At 42.9% G+C, this 19,106-nt stretch overlaps 2 protein-coding genes across 3 annotated transcripts in view; one reads left to right on the top strand and one right to left on the bottom strand.

Annotated features, from left to right (window-relative positions):
- YPEL1 (yippee like 1) overlaps window positions 1-5,527 on the top strand; it is a 30,356-nt gene extending 24,829 nt beyond the window's left edge. For both annotated transcript variants that reach the window (XM_042441816.1, XM_042441815.1), the window contains exon 5: window positions 455-5,527. In XM_042441816.1, coding sequence (XP_042297750.1) covers window positions 455-544 — 90 coding nt within the window. In that variant the 3' untranslated portion in view covers window positions 545-5,527. The remainder of the gene's footprint in view (window positions 1-454) is intronic.
- A 5,161-nt stretch (window positions 5,528-10,688) lies between these two features.
- PPIL2 (peptidylprolyl isomerase like 2) overlaps window positions 10,689-19,106 on the bottom strand; it is an 80,437-nt gene continuing 72,019 nt past the window's right edge. Inside the window, exons 17-20 of the mRNA XM_042441918.1 lie at window positions 15,565-15,637; window positions 15,361-15,423; window positions 13,515-13,654; window positions 10,689-11,665 (exon numbers count right to left, since the gene is read on the bottom strand). Coding sequence (XP_042297852.1) covers window positions 11,572-11,665; window positions 13,515-13,654; window positions 15,361-15,423; window positions 15,565-15,637 — 370 coding nt within the window. The 3' untranslated portion in view covers window positions 10,689-11,571. The remainder of the gene's footprint in view (window positions 11,666-13,514; window positions 13,655-15,360; window positions 15,424-15,564; window positions 15,638-19,106) is intronic.

Genomic DNA, 19,106 nt, shown 5'->3' with positions numbered 1-19,106 from the left:
TGTCTTTATTACTATTAACATACCAGGCTGCATGGAATTTTTCAGTGTTTCTGCCACCATTTTTTGAGGAATGTCCTGTATATGTGAGGTGAGTTTTACCTTAAGCACCATGGACCCTAGCTAGTCTTTCCATTGTGAAACTGACAGAGCATTTTGACCTCTCCAGTTTTGTTCAGTATTGATCAGGCTGTTATGTGACCACTTGAAGAACCACAGTCATGGAGGGAGAGGTTTAAATGGTATTGGACTTCACCTCTTAGAAGTCCTCACCAGCATGGTCTATGGTTAGGAGTTCAAATTAGAGTCCAAGAACATTTGAAGCCTCCTTGCTTGAGAACCACTGATGCAGAGAAAACTGTTTATGGAAGTGCTCTGGCTCTACCCTTAATGTTAATGTCTTGTTTGAGATGAATATGTAACACAAAGCTGTTTTTCCCCCTCTGTTCTTGCCTAGGAACATGCATTTGAGAGCAGTCAGAAATACAAAGAAGGAAAGTTCATCATTGAACTGGCCCACATGATCAAAGACAATGGCTGGGAGTAAATCCGAACGCTGCTCTTTCTTTTGGGACAGTTAATTTGTGGAACATGCTTTATAAAAGACTAGTGCAAAAAGGATTGTGGTTGGGGCGGTTCAGAAAAACCACTGCATCTTTTTTTTTTCTGGAAACTTCCACTAAGTAGTGTAATTTTGTGCTCCTCACCTCATCCTGAGGCCATCTTTTTGCCTTTCTTTCTTTGTGTATGTTCCCCTCTTTTTGTATATGTATTCCTGTGTGAACAGTTGTTTTGGATGAACTTTTTCTAAAAGAATTCCCTAATTGCGAATTACTTTTACTAGTAAGTATTTCTCTTTGGACCTTTGCCTTTCAGTGTGTTCCCTTCTACTCTGCATGCTTTTTACCGATCACCTGCCCCAGAGTTTTTTAGGAGGCCTGTGTGAACAGTCCTGGAGAGAATGTATGGAATGAACATGACTTTTTCAAAAATGTCTGTTGCAATGAAAAGTATTCAAATAATCATTAATACTTCTAAGAAAGCATTGCCTATTACAACCTGCGCAAATCTTTGGACCTGATTAACGTTCAGTCGGTTTACTGGCTGAAGTTAGTAAAGATTTGCTTTTATACAACAAGAGAGAGAGTGAATGATAGGGAAGGGGATACCATTAATTTGCAGTGGTAACTAAGACAGTAATACTGTAGAATAGATGACTTTAATCACTACATTCCTAAGAGCATATTGAGTTTGCTCTTTTTAAGGAAGAATGTCTAGCAAAGATCAAAAGACACACAAATATGCAGCTGTTACTTTTAATATGTCGGTGTGACACATTTTGGGTACTGTACCTTTAACAGGGACATGTACATCCATTGAATTTTATGGCTGGTTCCATGTAGCTGTATGTTTTAACACACTGGACAAAGGCGGTGATATTTCACTGAAGTGGTCTGCTGTTGCAGTTCTTAAACACAGCATTATTTTTCTGTGCGATAAGTGGCCAGAGCCTTTAGCTGTCGCCCTGCCTGTGAGACATTGGCATTGACAAGCAGGGGAAAAAGTGGCAAACTGACTTAATTTCTTCATTTAAAGAAAAAGTAGCAAGGTAGTTTTTTAAAAGGGGTGTTTGATTTGCTGGCTGAATCATCCCTAAGCACATTTTTGTAATAAAACACTTATGTGAAAGAAACATCAACTTGTAATTTTTCCCAGCTGCTGCTTTTAAGTGGAGTGACTCAACCAGACACTTCCACGATGTGTATAAAGCGTGCAAAGTTTACACACGAGAGAACTTTTGTGCGCACCGTTTCAAGAGGTTTGAATACTTTTTATGTCATGGGTTTTGCATTAATATTTGTTCTAAGATTTACATGAGGAAAAATGTATGGTATTTTACACTAACACTACATAACTGCTGATCGCATGAGTTCTGTGGGAAGCCTTACAGTGGAACTTTTACATGTTGTAACAAAGCTTTGCGTTGTCTCTCCTTAGCTGCTGCTAACATCCTCTAATAGGCTTTCGAATCTATACTGCACTTTATCTATTCCTTTCATGTAAAAATAGGAGTACTCTTCCTCTGAAGATGATTTCCCCTCTACCCCCATCTTGGTTGAGGAGTTCTTTCCCAAATAAACCACCTGGGAAGTAGTATGGTTACACTGTGATGCAAAGAAGAAGAAGATATTAAATATATCTATGTAAATGTGTTTATATAGTTACCTCTTAGGCATTCAAATCCAAAGAGCTGTACTAGTGACAGCTAGATTCATATCCTCTTTTTACTGAATGACCTTTATTCTGGTGCTTTATTTAATGCAAATGAGTTTTTTGCTCCATAAACCTTCAGTCTAGCATTTGATATAAAGTGCAGTGAACCAGATTTCACCTTGATTCATATCAAATAGTTTCAGCCCCCATAGATCTGCTACAAGAAGCTGAGGTTCTCAGAGAGGAGTTATTTGCTGCGTAGGGTGTAGGCTTGGCCCTGTGGTAACTTAGTAGTAACCGCAGCCAGAACAGAGCCTTCCTTTCTCATGGACTAGGAGTAAACAGCTTGGAAAATGGTACAGGCAGACACTTTGTGTCCTGCAGGTTTGTGACACAGAAATGGCTGCCTAAAGTGCCCTGACCAGAAACTCTAGTTGAATTTACTTACTTTATAGTACTTTTAAAATTCTTTCATCTGGAGGCCTGGTTTCCTTCTCTTCCCTCTGGTGCTCTACGACTATAAAGAATCTGAACTACATTTCCCTCCGGTGTAGTATCCACTGGCAATATACTAAAACGATAAGCAGTAATGCCCCTATCCTTGGCTTACGATGTTAACTATAACTGGCTCTGAATCTGCTCCTAGAGAGAAATGCTACCTTCTTACAATAGCAGGCTACTTGTTTGGTGCGTTTCTGTCCCCTGGTAGTATATGAAGAAGAGGAGAAATTTTAGGTTTTTCAGAGGTTTGGAGAGTAGTTCAACCTCTTTATCAGTGCACCATTTGTATTCCAAACCTGAATAGTTGAGGGCCAGGCTGCTCATTACATGAAAATGTACATGTTGGGTTTTCTGAGGCTGAAAAAAAACCTTTGTGATTCAAAGTAGAGAACCAGCAAAGAGCAAGGAGGGCTTGATATTTTTGCCCCACTGTAAATCGCTTCCCCAAGCAGCTTTCTCTTGCAGGGCTTCTAACGCCTGTTTGCATTGGAAGGAAGAGAAACTGTAAGAGTTGGGGAGAAGGGTTGAGCCTTTGCTTAACTCTTTCCCCATTCCTACCAGAGTTCTCCTGAGGAGTTTGCATGTCATGTGTAGCTTGGGGCTCTGCGTTCACCAGTATGGTCATCTTCATCAAAACGTTTTTGTTTCACCTGGATGCCAAAAACTGAGATTAACACGAAAGCTAGCACCTAGAGCGTATCAAATTGCTGGAAGGAAATCTAGTGCGAGTTAATAGTGCCGACAAAGCATTGGAGAATACCAAACAGCAATATTTTTAGGGATTCAGAAAAAGGGAGGGGGTAGTGGTAGAGGTAGAGGATTTTAAACCTATAACCGATAGGTATATCAAGTAGCATTCCCACATTGTGCATCTGTGAAGAAATGGACTCTTGCTTGCCAGTGTTGGAGGTTCATTGAAACTGGGTGCTTCTGCTTGGCAGTTTTGGTGACTGTTGAATCCAGAGACTGCTGGATGTTGGTTGATATATCAGTCTGGTTACTGAACTTTCCAGCATTACAAAAAAAAAAAAAAAAAAAAAGCATAATACTTGAAGAACATTTTACAAAACATTTTCCCTCTAACCATACTTTGTAATGTATTCTATTTAAGATTTTGCGTGTTCTTTCTGGGTAAGTTTGCGCTTTCCCTCCAACTTGAGCACTTTTGTTACCTGTATTGTTTTTATTACTGTTGGTCTTAACATTTATTTTATATATATATATTTTTTATAAATTGTAACCGCAATTTTTGTGGGCATCTGTGTGTTCTCTACTAGTCTCTCTCTATCTCCCCCCCTCCTTTCCTTTTTGGACTAGATGAACTGACTACAAGCTGGTTCTTGGGGAGAATGTTCATTGGCACATGCAAGAATGTGCTTGGCAAAATGTACATGTATTGAAGTGTGTGTGTATGTGTGCGTGTTTGTTTGAACTCAACAGCCATGGTTATCATAAAATAACAAAAAAATATGACATGACGAAATGCAGTTTGAATATTTCTCAGAGCTCTATGTAGACTGTCCCTATGGACAGCTGTGTAGAGGAAGGGATTCGCAGCTCTGCACAAACCACACCGACAAGCACCTAGTAAGGAAAATACTGGAAGTAACTTCATCAAGATAAGATGTAACTTTCATTGTGGTTGCGTTAGTGAGGTTTGTGCTTATGATCAATGTGAACAGGGCTTTGTGCATTTGAACCAGAGCTTGGACATGTTACCTATTGGACTTTAACTCTCAGAATCCTACACTCAACAACTGGGAGTTGTAGCCTGAAACAGTCACATTTCCTTGCTCTCATTTGAACTAGCCTTGGCTGCTATCCCTTCTTCATGTTCTTGCTTCTTTGGTGTAAGCCATTACAGTAGTGAGAATTGACATTGTGTAGCAGTTACATCTTGGAGACTAATGTCCATGGATGCCTTTTAACCCCCTAAAAGAAATTCCACACTTGCCGGATATTAAGTTGTAACGTTCACGACTTGTTCCAAATTAGAGCTTGCCTTTTTGGTGTCACCAGTCTTGTTGTGCATATGGGTTTGACTTGCTGTGCTTGTCATGAATCCATTCTGTAACAACCTAAGCAGAAATGCAGCAGGCACAGCCTGTTATGGAAGGGGACTAGCAAGCACTGTCTTTGGTCTGGCCTGAGTTTATGCTATATTTTGAACTTTGTAAGATACGGCAAGTTGATAACTATCAATGCCTCTCTAAATTGCTGCGTTACTTACTGGAAATTCACTTGATGCCAGCTCAAACCAGATGTGGTCATAACAGTGCTTACATTTTGAGGAAAAAGAAGAGCCCATATTGGCCATTAATATGAATGTTATTAACATGGGTGAACCCCTTTTGATTTCTAATGACTATGAAATGTGAGATTTACAAAATATGGCTTTATTTTTTTGAGTGAGATAATAAGCGACCAAGATAAAACGTGTTTTATATTGACATTCCCAGATAGCAACATTTTAATATCCACAGATATATATGTATATGTATATGAGAAAAATGGGGCGAGAATGAAATGGTAGGAAGCAGTCAAGGGTCATTCTTTAGTAGTGCCACATTCACTGTTAGCATAAAAACAACCCGTAAATATATGTTGTAATTTAACAGATTGGGATTTCAGAGAAGCCTTAGATGGCAACTGAATTGTGCCTCGTTGCTGAAACACTTTAAAACATGCTTTCTTTTTGCGGCTAATGTGGCTTCTTTCTGGTTTTTGTCCTAGCAATACTGTACACAATTTGTTGTTTCACTTTATTGTATCTGTTTTGAGGTATCACAATAAAAGCTTTCAGTTGTTTTGTTGACTTCACTTGTTCTCTTTGTGCTCTGTTGTGGGCTATACGAAAGGGGGGAGCAGCATTCACAAACCTGTCCAGTTTTTGTTAGAATCTTCTATAAAAACTTATCTGTGGGTATTTAAAGAGGTTCGCTAGACTGGCTTTCCTGGACTGCCACCAATGTGTTTGACCAACATGAAGAGCGATCGGCACAGGCTGCTGCTCTGGCAGAATGTTCTCTCATGTGTTCCTTCTCAGATCTGGAGTAGATGGTAGAAAGATTTAGAAGTAGCAAATGGGACCTGCAACAAAAGGTTGGCAGCATGGAGCACTTCTGTTCACTGTTGCAGTGCCTTCCTCCACCAGACTCTCTTCTTTTCCCTCACTCACCAGGTTTTCCTTTATTTTCTTCCCACCCAGGAGTCAGTCAGCATTTCTGAGGCTTTGGTGCATGCTCAGTCCTCACTGGATTGTTACGGAGTCCCTGCTCCTGTGAGATTTTCATGTTTCAGCAACCTTTATATCCAAAGATAACAATATTCCTATGTAAAATGAACAGCCAGGTCAGGTAAGCCGTGCATTAAGTAAAGGAAACCTTTTTGAACCTTCCACATCGTTTGCAGACTTCTTCCCAAACACACCCAGGGGTTACTTTTTCTTACACCTTTCTTGATTTCCCTTCTGGTGGCTGAATTTATGGATCTTTATTTTAAATAAAACATGCTAGGGGTAGCTGGTGAGACACAGTGATCTGTTTTTCTCCTTTTCTCTGTTTTGCTGTTCACACAGATGCTGGAAGAATTCTGTTTGCCTTGCTTTTTATAGAGGGGTGCACACAAGTACAGTAAGATTGGGTAGAGAAGAATCCCATTTTCTTTCCCACTTCAAGCCTTATTACAGTTTACTGGAGACATCTGCCATAGACCAACAACAACAATCTTTTCCTCTAGCCTCCTTCACTATCCTCCCTGTGCGGATGGTAAAAACCAAAACTTACAGCTAGACCCGAGAATGATGAGAAAATGGGGGACTGTGTAGTCACCAAAAGACAGGACATTCTTAGGCTTTCTGAGAGTAAGGTATGTCCCTAATCTTTTTTGAATAAGCGACCCTTTAGGGTACCTTCAAGGTACTTTAGGGAAGGGGAAAAAAGAGAGTGGGTAATATTTCTAATGAGTTCCGAATGCTGCTGCTGTTGTGTGTCTTCAAAATAGTTTCCAACAGGTTTTCTAGGCAAGATCTGTTCAGAGCTGTCTGCCTTTGCATTCTGAATTTGAATTGCCCGGGGTTCCCCAGTAGCTTTCCCTGATTGAGTGGGGATTTGGAATCTGGTCTCTAGAGTCCTAGGCCAACACTCAAACCATGGTGGCTTTCTATTGATAGTAGCATTAATAAACTATTAACAATAACAACAACAAAACCCATGTGTAACTACTGTTAATACACGTGAATCTCTCATTGGCAATGATAGTTTTGACCTAGATAGTAATCTGCATGTTAAAGAATATTGTTACAACCAATCTCTGGCTTCAGCCACCAGCAAACTTAATGCTTGAGTGATATTTTGTTTGGCATCCTATTGGGCAATTACAAATACATAACCTACTGTTATGTATTCATAATTGCTATGTATTCATGATCCCAACACAGCCCTTCGGCCCTTGCTGTTGCGGTGCCGTTATCCTCATGAGGAGAGTGGCAAAGGTGCATTGTCTCCAGTTGGAAAACTCTTGTGTGTCCCTGGAGCTGTAGTGTTGGCAGCCATTTTCTTGCCCCGTAGAGAGCTAGGAATGTCTGTACTGAACTGACCTTAGGTCACAAAATGACTCTTCTCTGATGCTGCTTGCAGGGAAAGTGTGCATGTTGGTGTTTAATCACTGATGAACTCTTGGTCTGTGTTTTATTTGGGGGTTGTTCCCATTATGATGAGTTCCGAATCCTGATTCCGGGCTATATGCCCCTAGTTCCCATTGGAAATTGATTCTGATCCTCATTGGATGGATTCCAGGGGAAATAAAGCAGAGCAAACGCAAAAAGCCTGGGGTGGTGGTGGTGATATGTGATTGATAGAATATGCGGTTGATTGAATAGGTGAATATGTGATTGATAGGATGTGCAGTTGATTGAATATCAACCAATTGCACATTTTATCAACTGCATAGTCACATATTCTATAAAATATTCACATTCTATCCTGCCCTGTCCCCTATGCTATCCTATCCTGTCCTGTCCGGTCCTATCCTCGCCTATTGTGCCCGGCCCTATCCTGTCCTGTCCTATCCTGCCCTGTCCTATGCTATGCTATGCTATGCTATCCTATCTTGTCCTCTCCTCTCCTAGCCTGTCCTCTCCTATGCTATCCTATCCTCTACTGTCCTATCCTATCTTGTCCTGTCCTGCCCTATGCTATGCTATCATATGCTATACTATCCTCTCCTGTCCTATCCTATCCTATTTTATCGTATCCTGCCCTGTCCTATGCTATGCTATGCTATCCTGTCCTATCTTGTCCTCTCCTCTCCTCTCCTCTCCTCTCCTCTCCTATCTTGTCCTGTCCTGCCCTATGCTATGCTATCCTATCCTCTCCTCTCCTGTCCTATCCTATCTTATCCTATCCTGCCATGTCCTATGCTATCCTGTCCTATCATCTCCTGTCCTTTCCTATCCTATCTTGTCCTGTCCCCTCCTGTCCTATGCTATCCTATCCCGTTCTCTCCTCTCCTATGCTATCCTATCATATCCTGTCCAATCCAATCCTATCCTGTCCTGTCCCTAATACGAACCCTAAACCTAACCCAAACCCTTACCCTAACCCCCTAACCTGAACCCACATATTCTGTCCTCCCCATTTTCTACCCACAGGATATTCTGCCCTCCACATATTATACCCACCACATATTCTACCAAATATTCGAGCATCCACATGTTCCACCCTCCACATATTCTACCATCCACGTGTTCTTACCATCCACATATTCTATCAATCGCTTATTTTAACAATCACATATTCTATATACCACATATTCACATATTCTATCAACCGCATATTCACATATTCTATCCTGTCCTATTCTATCCTCCCCTATCCTGCCCTGTCCTATCACATTCTATCAATCACATATTCACATAGTCTACCATCCGCATATTCTATCCAGCACATATTCACATATTTTATCAATCAAACAATCAATCACATATTCTATCAATCAGTCACATACTCTATCGATCACATATTCTATCAGTCACCTATTCACATATTCTATCAACTGCATATTCTGTCAATCACATATTCACATATTCTATCAACCGCGAACTATCAATCACGTATTCAGTCACCCTCATATTCTAGCAATCACCTATTCACATATTCTATCAACCGCATATTCTTTCAATCACATATTCATCACTTACTCTATCATATATTCTATCAATGTGATTGTTTGATATGCGATTGATTTTGTAACTATTTGTGAGGCAACTAGTTGCAAAATCAATCACACATTCTATATTTTATTATTATTTTTAAAAAAATTTGTGCTCCCCTTCCTTCCCCGCCTGGCTTCCCCAGCGCCTTCTTGCTGTCCCCGGCCTTGGCTCTCTCCTCTCGCCGGCTTGTGCTCCATCCACAGCTGCCCCCATCCCCGGCTTGAAGCAGCGCAAATGAGGATGAACCCCCCCCCCCCGATTCAAGTGGCACAAAAAAAGATCCTTTTATAGTGAGAATGAAGGCTCTTTTGAAATCGGTTGTGGACACGGAGTGGATCTCTATCACGACCTATGTTATTCTGCCAGTGGGAATGAGCCCTTAGTCTCATTTGTTTGTGTGTGATATCAGCTTTTAGGATGTATGCTTTCCACACAAACCTGTAGCTCCATTTCCTTGGTTGTTGTCATTGTCTGTGATATAGCTGGTGCCATCTGATGCTGTGGCTCTTCGAAGTTTTCTTTGTTGTTATCAAGCCAATAAGTGGACTCTGTGCCCAAGCGAGCCTTAGAAGAGAGGATTGTGAAGGCAATACTGATTTGGCCTTTAGAGGAAACTGTGAGGATCTATTTGGGATATTTTACAACATGACAACATATTTCTCAAAATATGCAAATAGAGACTAAAACCAGGAGACATTTTAATAGGGAATGTATGCACTGGCTAATTTAGGCTTTCATGTTTCGGTGACATATGCATGGGGGTCAGAATGTCTGTGAGAAGTCACCATTTCTTTCAATCAACCTTCCCACGCAGGCTTTCTATTTCCAGCCCTGTTGCTATCCTTCTCCACTTGGACAGGGGAAAGGGGAGGGAGCAGGGCAGCAAAACACACACTGCCTTCAGAGAATATTTCCAGAGGCTGAGGTCATCCGCAAAGCAGCCGTTTTTCAGCTTGGGGGAAGATGACAGAAGAGAGCCTGGGCTGATTCAAGCCACATGCTGGGCGTTAAGAGCGAGACAAGGCTTCAGCCCAACTGCAGCAGCAGCTTAGGACTTTGGGAGCAAAAAAAAAAAAAAACCCCTGGGTGCAACAAAGCCTTGCTAGAGATGATGGACAACCTCTGCCAAGAGAGACAACAACAACAAGGCCCAAGCAAGCCAGAAAACAGACAATCACAGGAGCAGGAGGCTCTTGACACCATCCTTTTCTAGCAGTTGACAAAAAGTAGAGAGGATCATTGTTGGTTTTTTTGGTCCGCTAACTGACCCAGTCATTGCACAGAGATGGGGAGGTTTAAATGGTCTTTAGACCAAAGCATAGAACGGTTCAGAGCATGGCCTCCCTGCTCTGGGGTGTGTGTGTGTGTGTGTGATGTTTAGTCTATATTTGGGCAGAGCATGCCTGTTTCTCCTGTTGCATCTAGAGGTGTCTATTAGGAACACCAACCGAACTTATTAGCTATGAGCCCCTTGCATTTGCTAGGCCCCCCCAAAGCAGCAGCCTGGGGAGGACAACTCCGGTGTTTTGATCTTTTAACATATTGTGATGGCAAGAAAAACAAGCAAGCTGAAGTTCGTTGTCGTCCTCCTCGGTGGAGGCTGAACCTTTCCCGAGCGCTGCAACCGTTTCCTCAAATGAGCCCAGACTCCTGTAAAGAGCTTAGAAAAATATGGGTTGACTAATTTCCTGGCAAGAGAACAAAAACAAAAAACTCTGCTAGCACCATGCAGAAAAAACTGAATTGAGAAGAAGCAAGCAAATGAACTTCAGTCTTTAATGAAAAATATGTTACAACATTCATACACGTTATATTTTCCTATCAAGGCATTCTTTTTAAAAAATAAGAGCAATACCATTTTTAAAAAGGCGATTTTCTAAAGCAACATAGGTACCATCCTTAGCGGGAATCTTACCAAACCACTGCAAAGTCCAATATTTCAGCGTCTCTGTGTATGGTCTGGCTGCTAAAGTTGTCTGATGCAACAATCCTGGTAAATTCAGTTTGCCTGAAGGTAGCATACGTTTTTGGAGCAGGCAGAGAAGGAAATTGAGATAGTCCAGTTCACACCATTTCACACCAAGAGCAGCCACTTGAGAGATCTGGAATTGTATTACACTTCATAATGTAATAACCCACGGAGAGGAGGAAGATGCAAATCCTCAGTGGTGGCAGGACAGTTAATAAAAATAGTTCAGTAGGACAGAGGCACAAAAGGGACTGGTTTTTACACATCAGAATTCAAAAAGAAGTTAGGTCCGCAACAAGGGTATAACTGTGATGAACTCCTCCTCTGCCGCCCTCTGTTTGGAACAGAACTTCATTTATTCATCCATTTCAGCATCCCCTCCTGTTCCAGTGAGAAATCGGCTGAGCAGCCATACGTAAGAGTCATCCCTGAAGCAAAGAGTGTTGCTCCTCACTGATAAACAAAGGGAACCTTTCTGAGAAGAAGGGATTCAAAGAAAGGAAAAGGCTGCCAAGGCGCTAATGCTAAACAAAGACACATTAAGAGCATGTCTGCTTTTTTGTGGGCGAGTGTCGGCTATGGGAGGAAAAGCACACAACCCTGACCTTTTTCATTCCAAACAGTTGTCCAGGCTTTGCTATGGATGGGTTTCATTGAGTTCGTCACCATTAGTTGGCTACCAGGAGCTGAAGTCTCCGAAGCCTGTGCTTTTTTTCTCTTTCTTTGCAGCTGCACTGGTGGACGGTCCATCATCTTCTGATGCTCGCTTCCTATCATGGAATACCACAGGATCATTTATTTATTTATTACATTTTATTACATCTTTCCCCCCACTCTTGATCCTATGAGCTCCCTTACATCTTTTCACACACACACTGGGAAGTAAGGTGGGAAAGAGGCTGACCCAAGTTTAGCCCATTGGATTTGTGGTTGAATAAAGGATATGAACCCAGGTTTCCCCAAACTAATGACTGAGTACATGGCCTTTTCCCTTCTCTAAGCATCCTCAGTTGCCTTACCACCAAACCCAAAACTGCCTTGCTCTGACAGCAGTTTTCCAAGGTTGCAGGCAGAGGTCTAGTCAAGTAGTAACAGGAGATGTTAGGGACTGAATCTGCAACCTGCACTCACAGTTTTGTGCTTCACTGCTGAGCCATAGTCATGGAGTAGTGGAGCACTTGTGCCACCTCTTATGTCCAACAATGTAGTAGCCTTTTGCGCTCAGAATAACCTAAGCTGCTATGAGGAAAGGCTAGTTGGAAATGCAGGCGCAAGAGTGGCTCCCACTGTGGAGTTGGACTGTAGTTTAGAAAACTTGGGACAGTATCTGGATTTAGATGACGGAAAAAGGGTGCTTTGAAGACCACCTCAAGGAACACCAGGTGAGAAACGCAGCCTTGTTTGCTCTTGTCTAAGTCTTATTCCTGTGACTTCTTGAGCAAGATTGGGTGAAGTTATACTGGGATAGAGAGTGGGTCACTACTGTAATTCTCTTTTCCTTCAAAAAGGGAAACATTGATTTCTATGTGTAGCTTCAATAGTTCAGGAATGCTAGTGAGAATGAGAGCAAGAATGGGTGCTCCCTTGTCTGACACAATAAAAATGTGCTGGATTATTTTACAACTTGGAAGCTGTTTATTCAGAGGTACCTGGGGATCAACAACAGTCAGAAGGGAGAGATGAGCCAGCTAGGTTCTCTCCATCCACCATTTTCAGCTACAAAATGCCTGGTATGTATTGGGGGGGGAAAACAGTTGAAGGCAAGCCATCAGTGAATAAGGGAATGGGCTTCAGCTTGTCAGACCTGGGACCCACATTTAGACCCAACTGACAACAAAGAACCTACTTTTAATTTTTTAGCTTTCATGTCAAACTGCCCCTGGGGAATTATTTATCCTCAGGCACTTTGTCTCTCTTACAAACACATTTTTTCTCCCTCTCATAGTCTCTCCTGCTATTTTGGGGCTTGCACTACAGGCTGCATGTGGTCTGGGGAACCAATTTTCTAGATCCTGAAGCCCCCACCAGCTCAGCAAAGTCCCCCAACTCTCTTGTTTAAAAATAACATATTGATGTGGTTTTCAGAAACGTTTTGCCCCCAAAACATACAGAAAGCACTCAGATGCATGAAAACACACAAAAATACCTCCACCCCACTTCCACAAGTGATCCAGAGCCCTGTGATACCCCCAAATATCTCCGTTAGCACATGGGGGGGGGCGAAGTTCTAAGGGTAATGGATGCCTGGTCCCTACACAGTGGCACATCCCTATCCTAACTTTGCAGTGAGCACTGTGGAACTTTTATATATATAGAAACTAAACCATCAGGTGTGGGCCCGAACAAGGACAAAGAGCCAGAATGTGGAAAAATAACTACATGCTTTAGGTGCAAAAGGCAGATTCAGTCCCTGGCACTTCCGTTTAAGAGACCTGAGAGCAGGGGACAGATGAAGACTCGAACTGAGACCCCAGAGCAGGCAAGATAGGGAGGCTATGAGCACAAATAATTCAATCTGGCAGAAGGCACCTCCTATGTCATGAAAGCATGGCACAATGTCATTTGTCCATGCAAAACCAGGCACACACACACTCAAGAAAGCAAAAGGCTTGCACTTACGCTGCCGCTATATTAATGTACTTCCCAACACCTTCGCGGTACGTTTTGGGAGTGGGATTCTCCTTCTTTGGGACCACAGCTTTGGATGCCCCCTTTGCAGCCTCTTCCTCTTCCTGGGCCTTCTCTCTCTCCCTGGCAACCTTGGTGGGGGAAAAACACAACCAGGTGTGAACCTTCTTAAAAAAGCACATCCACAGCAGGAGCGGCAATGCTAGTCAGGAGAGCATCCAGCCCAAAGGCCGGACCACCTGCAGTCCAGGCAGCCAGATGCCCAGGAACTCAAATCTCTCAAAGATTATGTGCTGCCCACAAGCCTCTTGCTTTCTCAGTTTATGACAGTGAAGCCAGGACTGGAAACTGCAAAGCAGTAACCTTCCTGGACAAGGAGGCTGCTATTGCCAAACAGAACATCACTTTGACTTGGATGGGTTCACTGTGAACACAGCTGTTCCCTCAACAGCCTACGAAGAAATGCCAAGTTTCTGCCAAGTTTGTAAGCAGCTGCAAACCAACCATAGAGGGAAAAAAGGTCCTGTGTTGGAGCACTGACCCAGACTCTGATGAATCACAGCCCAGAGTCGAGGAGGCTGAGACTCATGCAAGCCCTAGTTGCGCAGAAGCCAAACACTGAGGCCACATAGGAGTTGGGCACTGGATGCCACTGCAGAATGTCACCAGCCTAATTGTCACTCCCATCTCAAGATACATTTCAACAAAGGCAGCGAGGGATTTGAAGCATTAACGTTTAAGTGGCACTTTATCCAAACGCTGTCAGCACTCTTTAAGAACATGCCTCAAGATGGTCAGATTATTTTGTCCATCCAGCCCAGGACTGTCTAGGTGATCCAAGTATGTCATTGCAAAAGATCATCAAGGATTTGACTCCCCAATTGTTTTAACAATAGCCACATCTCTCCCCACACCCCCATGCTAAACTGAAGAAAGCTGCGGCCCTGCAAGGGGGGGGGGGGGGGGGGACAGAACAGGAATGCTTGGGGTTTTCTGTGTAGAAAAATCTGGTTCTAGCCCCAAAGTCAATTTCTTGGGCTAAGATGCAAAATGCAGCCTTCTGCTCCTTAACTCTGTGGAAGGTTCCCCCCTCCTGCTTTTTTTTGAGCCACTATTTTGTGTGTGGCTCCCGCAAAGTGGAAAAAAGCAATATAGATCCTGTAAGCCTGAAGTGGCTGCAGAGACACTTGTTAAGACTCCAGGAAACAAAAAGATTTTGAGAACAAATCCTTCCTCCTCTCTCCTTGCATACTTTTGGGAACCTTTTGACTGATGTAGAGTTCTGAGGATCTCAAAAACATGCCGCCACATCCTGCACCCTTGGTTTAATAAAGGACCTGCCCTGAGATTTTGGGGTTTGTCTTATGGCCACCATAACCATCACATATGTTCAATTTCATGCATAAGTCGAGGGAAGTTGGGGCCAAAATAATGGATTTTGATATCACACATGGAGGGTCAAATTTTGGGGCTCAGCATGAGTTCCTCGGAGGCTATTTGGTGTTTCCCTGCCACAGCAGACAGAGGTCGCTTCTCTGCTGTGGTGGGGAAATACCAAAGAGCCATTGTTGCTGCCATTTTTCCTTCTAGGCAGCGCAAAAGGGACGATAGAGGCATTGGGTGCTTTTTTAAGGTTGTCCCGGGATGGATCACAGTGAGAGCTCCCCACTCATAATAAAGAGCTTTCACCAAGTGCCAAGAAGGCTTTCTTGCCTTCCCTGCCTTGCAGAGGTGGGGGAGTGGGAAGTGGGTGCTACAAGATCCTTTGCATACTGATATTCCAAACTAACAAGGTTTTGCCATTGAATTCGGTGCTTATCAATGCCTCTGTCCTCACCTGAGCATCTGCTTCTTCATACGGATCAACAAAAACTGTTGTTGTCTTAATTTTGATTTCCTCCTAAGAAGAAAATGGAGAGAGAAAAAACATGCTTCACTGGACTGCCATTTCCCTGAACTTCAGCTGAAACGACAGAGACGCAGAGTACATCGAAAGACAACGTTCAGTCTGCCCAGTTAGTATTTCTGCAAGCAATTTTACCTTGGGACGGTCGGTTTTCGGATCGCTCTCCACGTTCTCCATCGCTGTCAGGGTTTCAAAGCCACCAACCACTCTGTAAAAGACAAGAGGACCAATCTGCTCAGTGGATACAAAGCTGGATACAAAGCCAGATTGTGTCGGTGGGGACTCAAGAGAACATCAGTTCAAAACAGCAAGAGGGCTGGCATGCTCAAGGTTATTTAGCTGATCCAACAATAATGAAATACTAATAATCTGCTAATTTCCCAGGCTATCTCTTCTCTCTATGCAATCTGCATGGCTCAGATCTACCACAATGCAATAAAGTTGCTACCAGAAACAGGGCCTGTACAATGATGGCTTCAAGGCTGGGCCAACATCTTCCTCAATGGGGTGGAGAGATACACCATTTTACTTGGGGTTCAGAAAAGGAATGGAAGACCCAAGTCTCTTGGCTAATGTGCGGCTTGCTACGTTTTGGCAAGACACTTTCAGAGTTCATGAATGGTGCTCTATACATCTCCCTTGAGTCAACTGTCTCTGGTTTTGTTTGGAAAAGATGTCAGCTTTGGACAAGCAATAATACAGCACTTTATGCAAAATTACAAAACTTATTTCGCAACGCCGCAACAACAGCAAACTTGGTGGGAACACGCAGTGATGCTGTAGACTAAAAGGCCTTCCTCTAGTTTCTATCTGAATTGTATGTGGCTCACCATTAGGTTGAGCAGAGGAAAATAAAAATAAACAGATAATGTCTTCGTTGGTCTTTCCTCTGGAAAGCTGGGGGGTATGCTTCAGGCCTCACAAGCCTTTCCAGCAAGCTGTTCCGCAAATTATTTTTGCATACTTCAAAAATAATCCAAGACAGAAGTTCCATTTTATTATGACGCTTCAGGCTGACAACAACAGAACCTTTTATAATGCCGAAGATTCAAAGCCAATCTAACATATGCGTTCGGCATTTTTAATTGCCCCTGAAGCACCCTCACCATTTAAATACTGGAGCTTCTCTCCCAAATTTCAAGTATTTTTTTTGCAAGGGGTGGTGGTGGTTGTTCTTTAGTTACGTTTTGATCATTCAAAATACCCAGAGGCATGCTGGGAACCGTAGGAAAATCTGCCCCCGACATCAGCCCCAAAACAACATTTTTCAGAAATGCAATTTTGGTAACTTTCTGCGCAGGAGCGCACAGAGCGCAGAGTCCCTTTGGGCGGCGTGGGGTGCACGCGCCGCCGTGCCACCGCATGCACAAGCCCCACTCATTCCAATGGGGCTTGAGCATGCGCAGAATTCGGCTTACGCGGCAGGGTCCGGAACAGATCCCCCACGTAAGCCGAGGGCGCGCTGTACTTTTTAAAAAGCTGCAACTATGAAAGATCTCAAGGAAGTAAATCCTGTATGTGCTCATGGATAAGTTTAAACATTTTGGTAAAAAAAAATTGACCCCAAAAAACCTGACTCAAGTTATCCCTGACTCAGTGTAAGTACTGGACTTTAAGTCTTCCAAAGGGGAAAAAATGGAACATTCTCAGGTAAAAGGCAAGAGTGCAATCTGTCCTGGACTAAACTCTACTTTCTCATCCATTCAGCCTTTAGTGAGAGCACAGTTATGCCTGCAGAAATTTTGTAATTTCTTTGGCATTGTTTGCTTCATTCTTTAGATCCTTTGTTATATGCCACTAAGTTTTACCTTTGACTTATCTATGGGTCATATCAGAATCCATACTTTTCACCCCAAAACCTGTCCTCAACATATACAGGAGGTCAGCTTGTAGTCCAGTATATATGGTAGTTTGGGGACCACATAGGATTCTGGTTCAAGAAGTGATGTGCTTGGGAGTAAGAGAGGGTTAAATTCTTCTCTTTCCTTTAGCTGCTCAACATAAACTAGCAAATTTGGGGGGGGGGGGGAATCAAGGATGGATCTTTGGTGTAACCTATAGTTTAACTCTCAGAGGAAAACTACACATTACATGTGAACCTTGGGCATGAAAACCTTGAGTAAAAAGAAAAAAGCTTTGGCATGGAAGGGGAACTTTGAAGCAGAGACATAGCAGAGGGAAGGAAGAGTGCGCAACCATCTCCTATCCTCCATTTTTTCTGCCCGCAATTGCCTCTCTTTCCAAGCAGCTATCCATGGAGTCCAAAAATGATTTTAGTACTTCCAAGCTGAACCCAACACTGAGTTTCTCACATACATTACTGTGTCACGTGAAGCGCAAGGACCCACAAACTCCTAAGGACTTTCTATGGGCCCTGTAACTAGCCTCAGTTAGCACTCTGGGTTGCAGCACTTTGGACTCACCAAAGATTACAAAGAAATAATGGATAGAACACTCTTGGAAGACATGAAAGCCTCAAACAAATGCTACACATTATTCTAATTATCACCGCAGCCCAGTTCTGAGTAAGGTATTTCACACTTATGGGCGGGGGGGGGGAAGGAGCTGCGCACTACTGGAAGCCTTGTAAAAGCGCCACTCTCTAAATTTATGCCGACATTCAAAGGGAGCGCTTCTCAGCCTAGTGGACATCTGTGCCGTGTATGTTTCTTTTCACTTGTGTGTTTTTCTCTTCCCTAAATTACATCAATTAAACCTTCTGCCATATTGCGCTGGCACGGGCCCAGGCCCCAAACAAAAAAACCCCCGCCGTTTCCCGCTCGGAAGACAATGCCGAAAAACGACATATATAAACATAATAAATGTAATGCTTTAGGGAAGAAAGCAAACACACAGGGGAAGGAAGGAAAGACAACGGGCTGCTGAGGGGAAAATCCACAACATGCAGATCTGCTCCAAAAATGTGCCTTGACCAGAGAAGATGGAGGTTGAAGCAGTGTGTCCTTTATAGCTGGAAACAGCTGTGTATGTTTTGTCGCTGTTATCTGCCCTGACGCCAGCTGTGACTTATGGCAACCCTCTGAATGAGAGACCTCCAAGAGACCTGGTTACAAACTGCCATGTTCGGCGCTTGCAAAAGAAGAGCGACTGAGTCAATCGACCTGTAATGTGGTCTCCCTCTTTTCCTACCCAGCATTCATGTCCTTTTCCAGTGACTCCCAATTGTCTCATGATATGGCCAAACTACAATAGACTTCTGTGGGCTAATTTAAGTTTTCTAAGGCTTCCACCTTTGCTAAGGAAACAAAAATACTGACTATCAAAAAATGTCAAAGCCAAGCCTGTTTGGGTCTAGCTTTAAACCAGCAGAACAGCCGAAATGTGCTTTTGTCTAACTGTGCTTCCCTAAGAACTGAGACTGACTCCAAAAACAACAGGCACATAGTTTGTACTTTAAAACAAAAGTTTACTAATGGCTTTAACCTATATTTACGTAGAAGCTGTATCCTAATCCAGCTAGTGAATAGAATCATAGAGTTGGAAGAGACCGCAAGGGCCATCCAGTCCGTAAAAGAAATATTTATCTCACCATCTTTCCAAAAGAAGTTTAGAAAGCAGGAAGATGGAAACACAACAGCTCAGTTGAAAATATTTTGAGAGGAGACTTCCGGTAAAGATGGCGGAGCGTTAACAGCGATTCTCAGTAGCAGGGGGAA

This window comes from Sceloporus undulatus, chromosome 10 (assembly GCF_019175285.1).
Source record: "Sceloporus undulatus isolate JIND9_A2432 ecotype Alabama chromosome 10, SceUnd_v1.1, whole genome shotgun sequence".
NCBI classification, from domain to species: Eukaryota; Metazoa; Chordata; class Lepidosauria; order Squamata; family Phrynosomatidae; genus Sceloporus; species Sceloporus undulatus.
The sequence above is the reverse complement of the archived record's forward strand: the minus strand, read 5'-3'. Positions and strand labels throughout refer to the sequence as shown.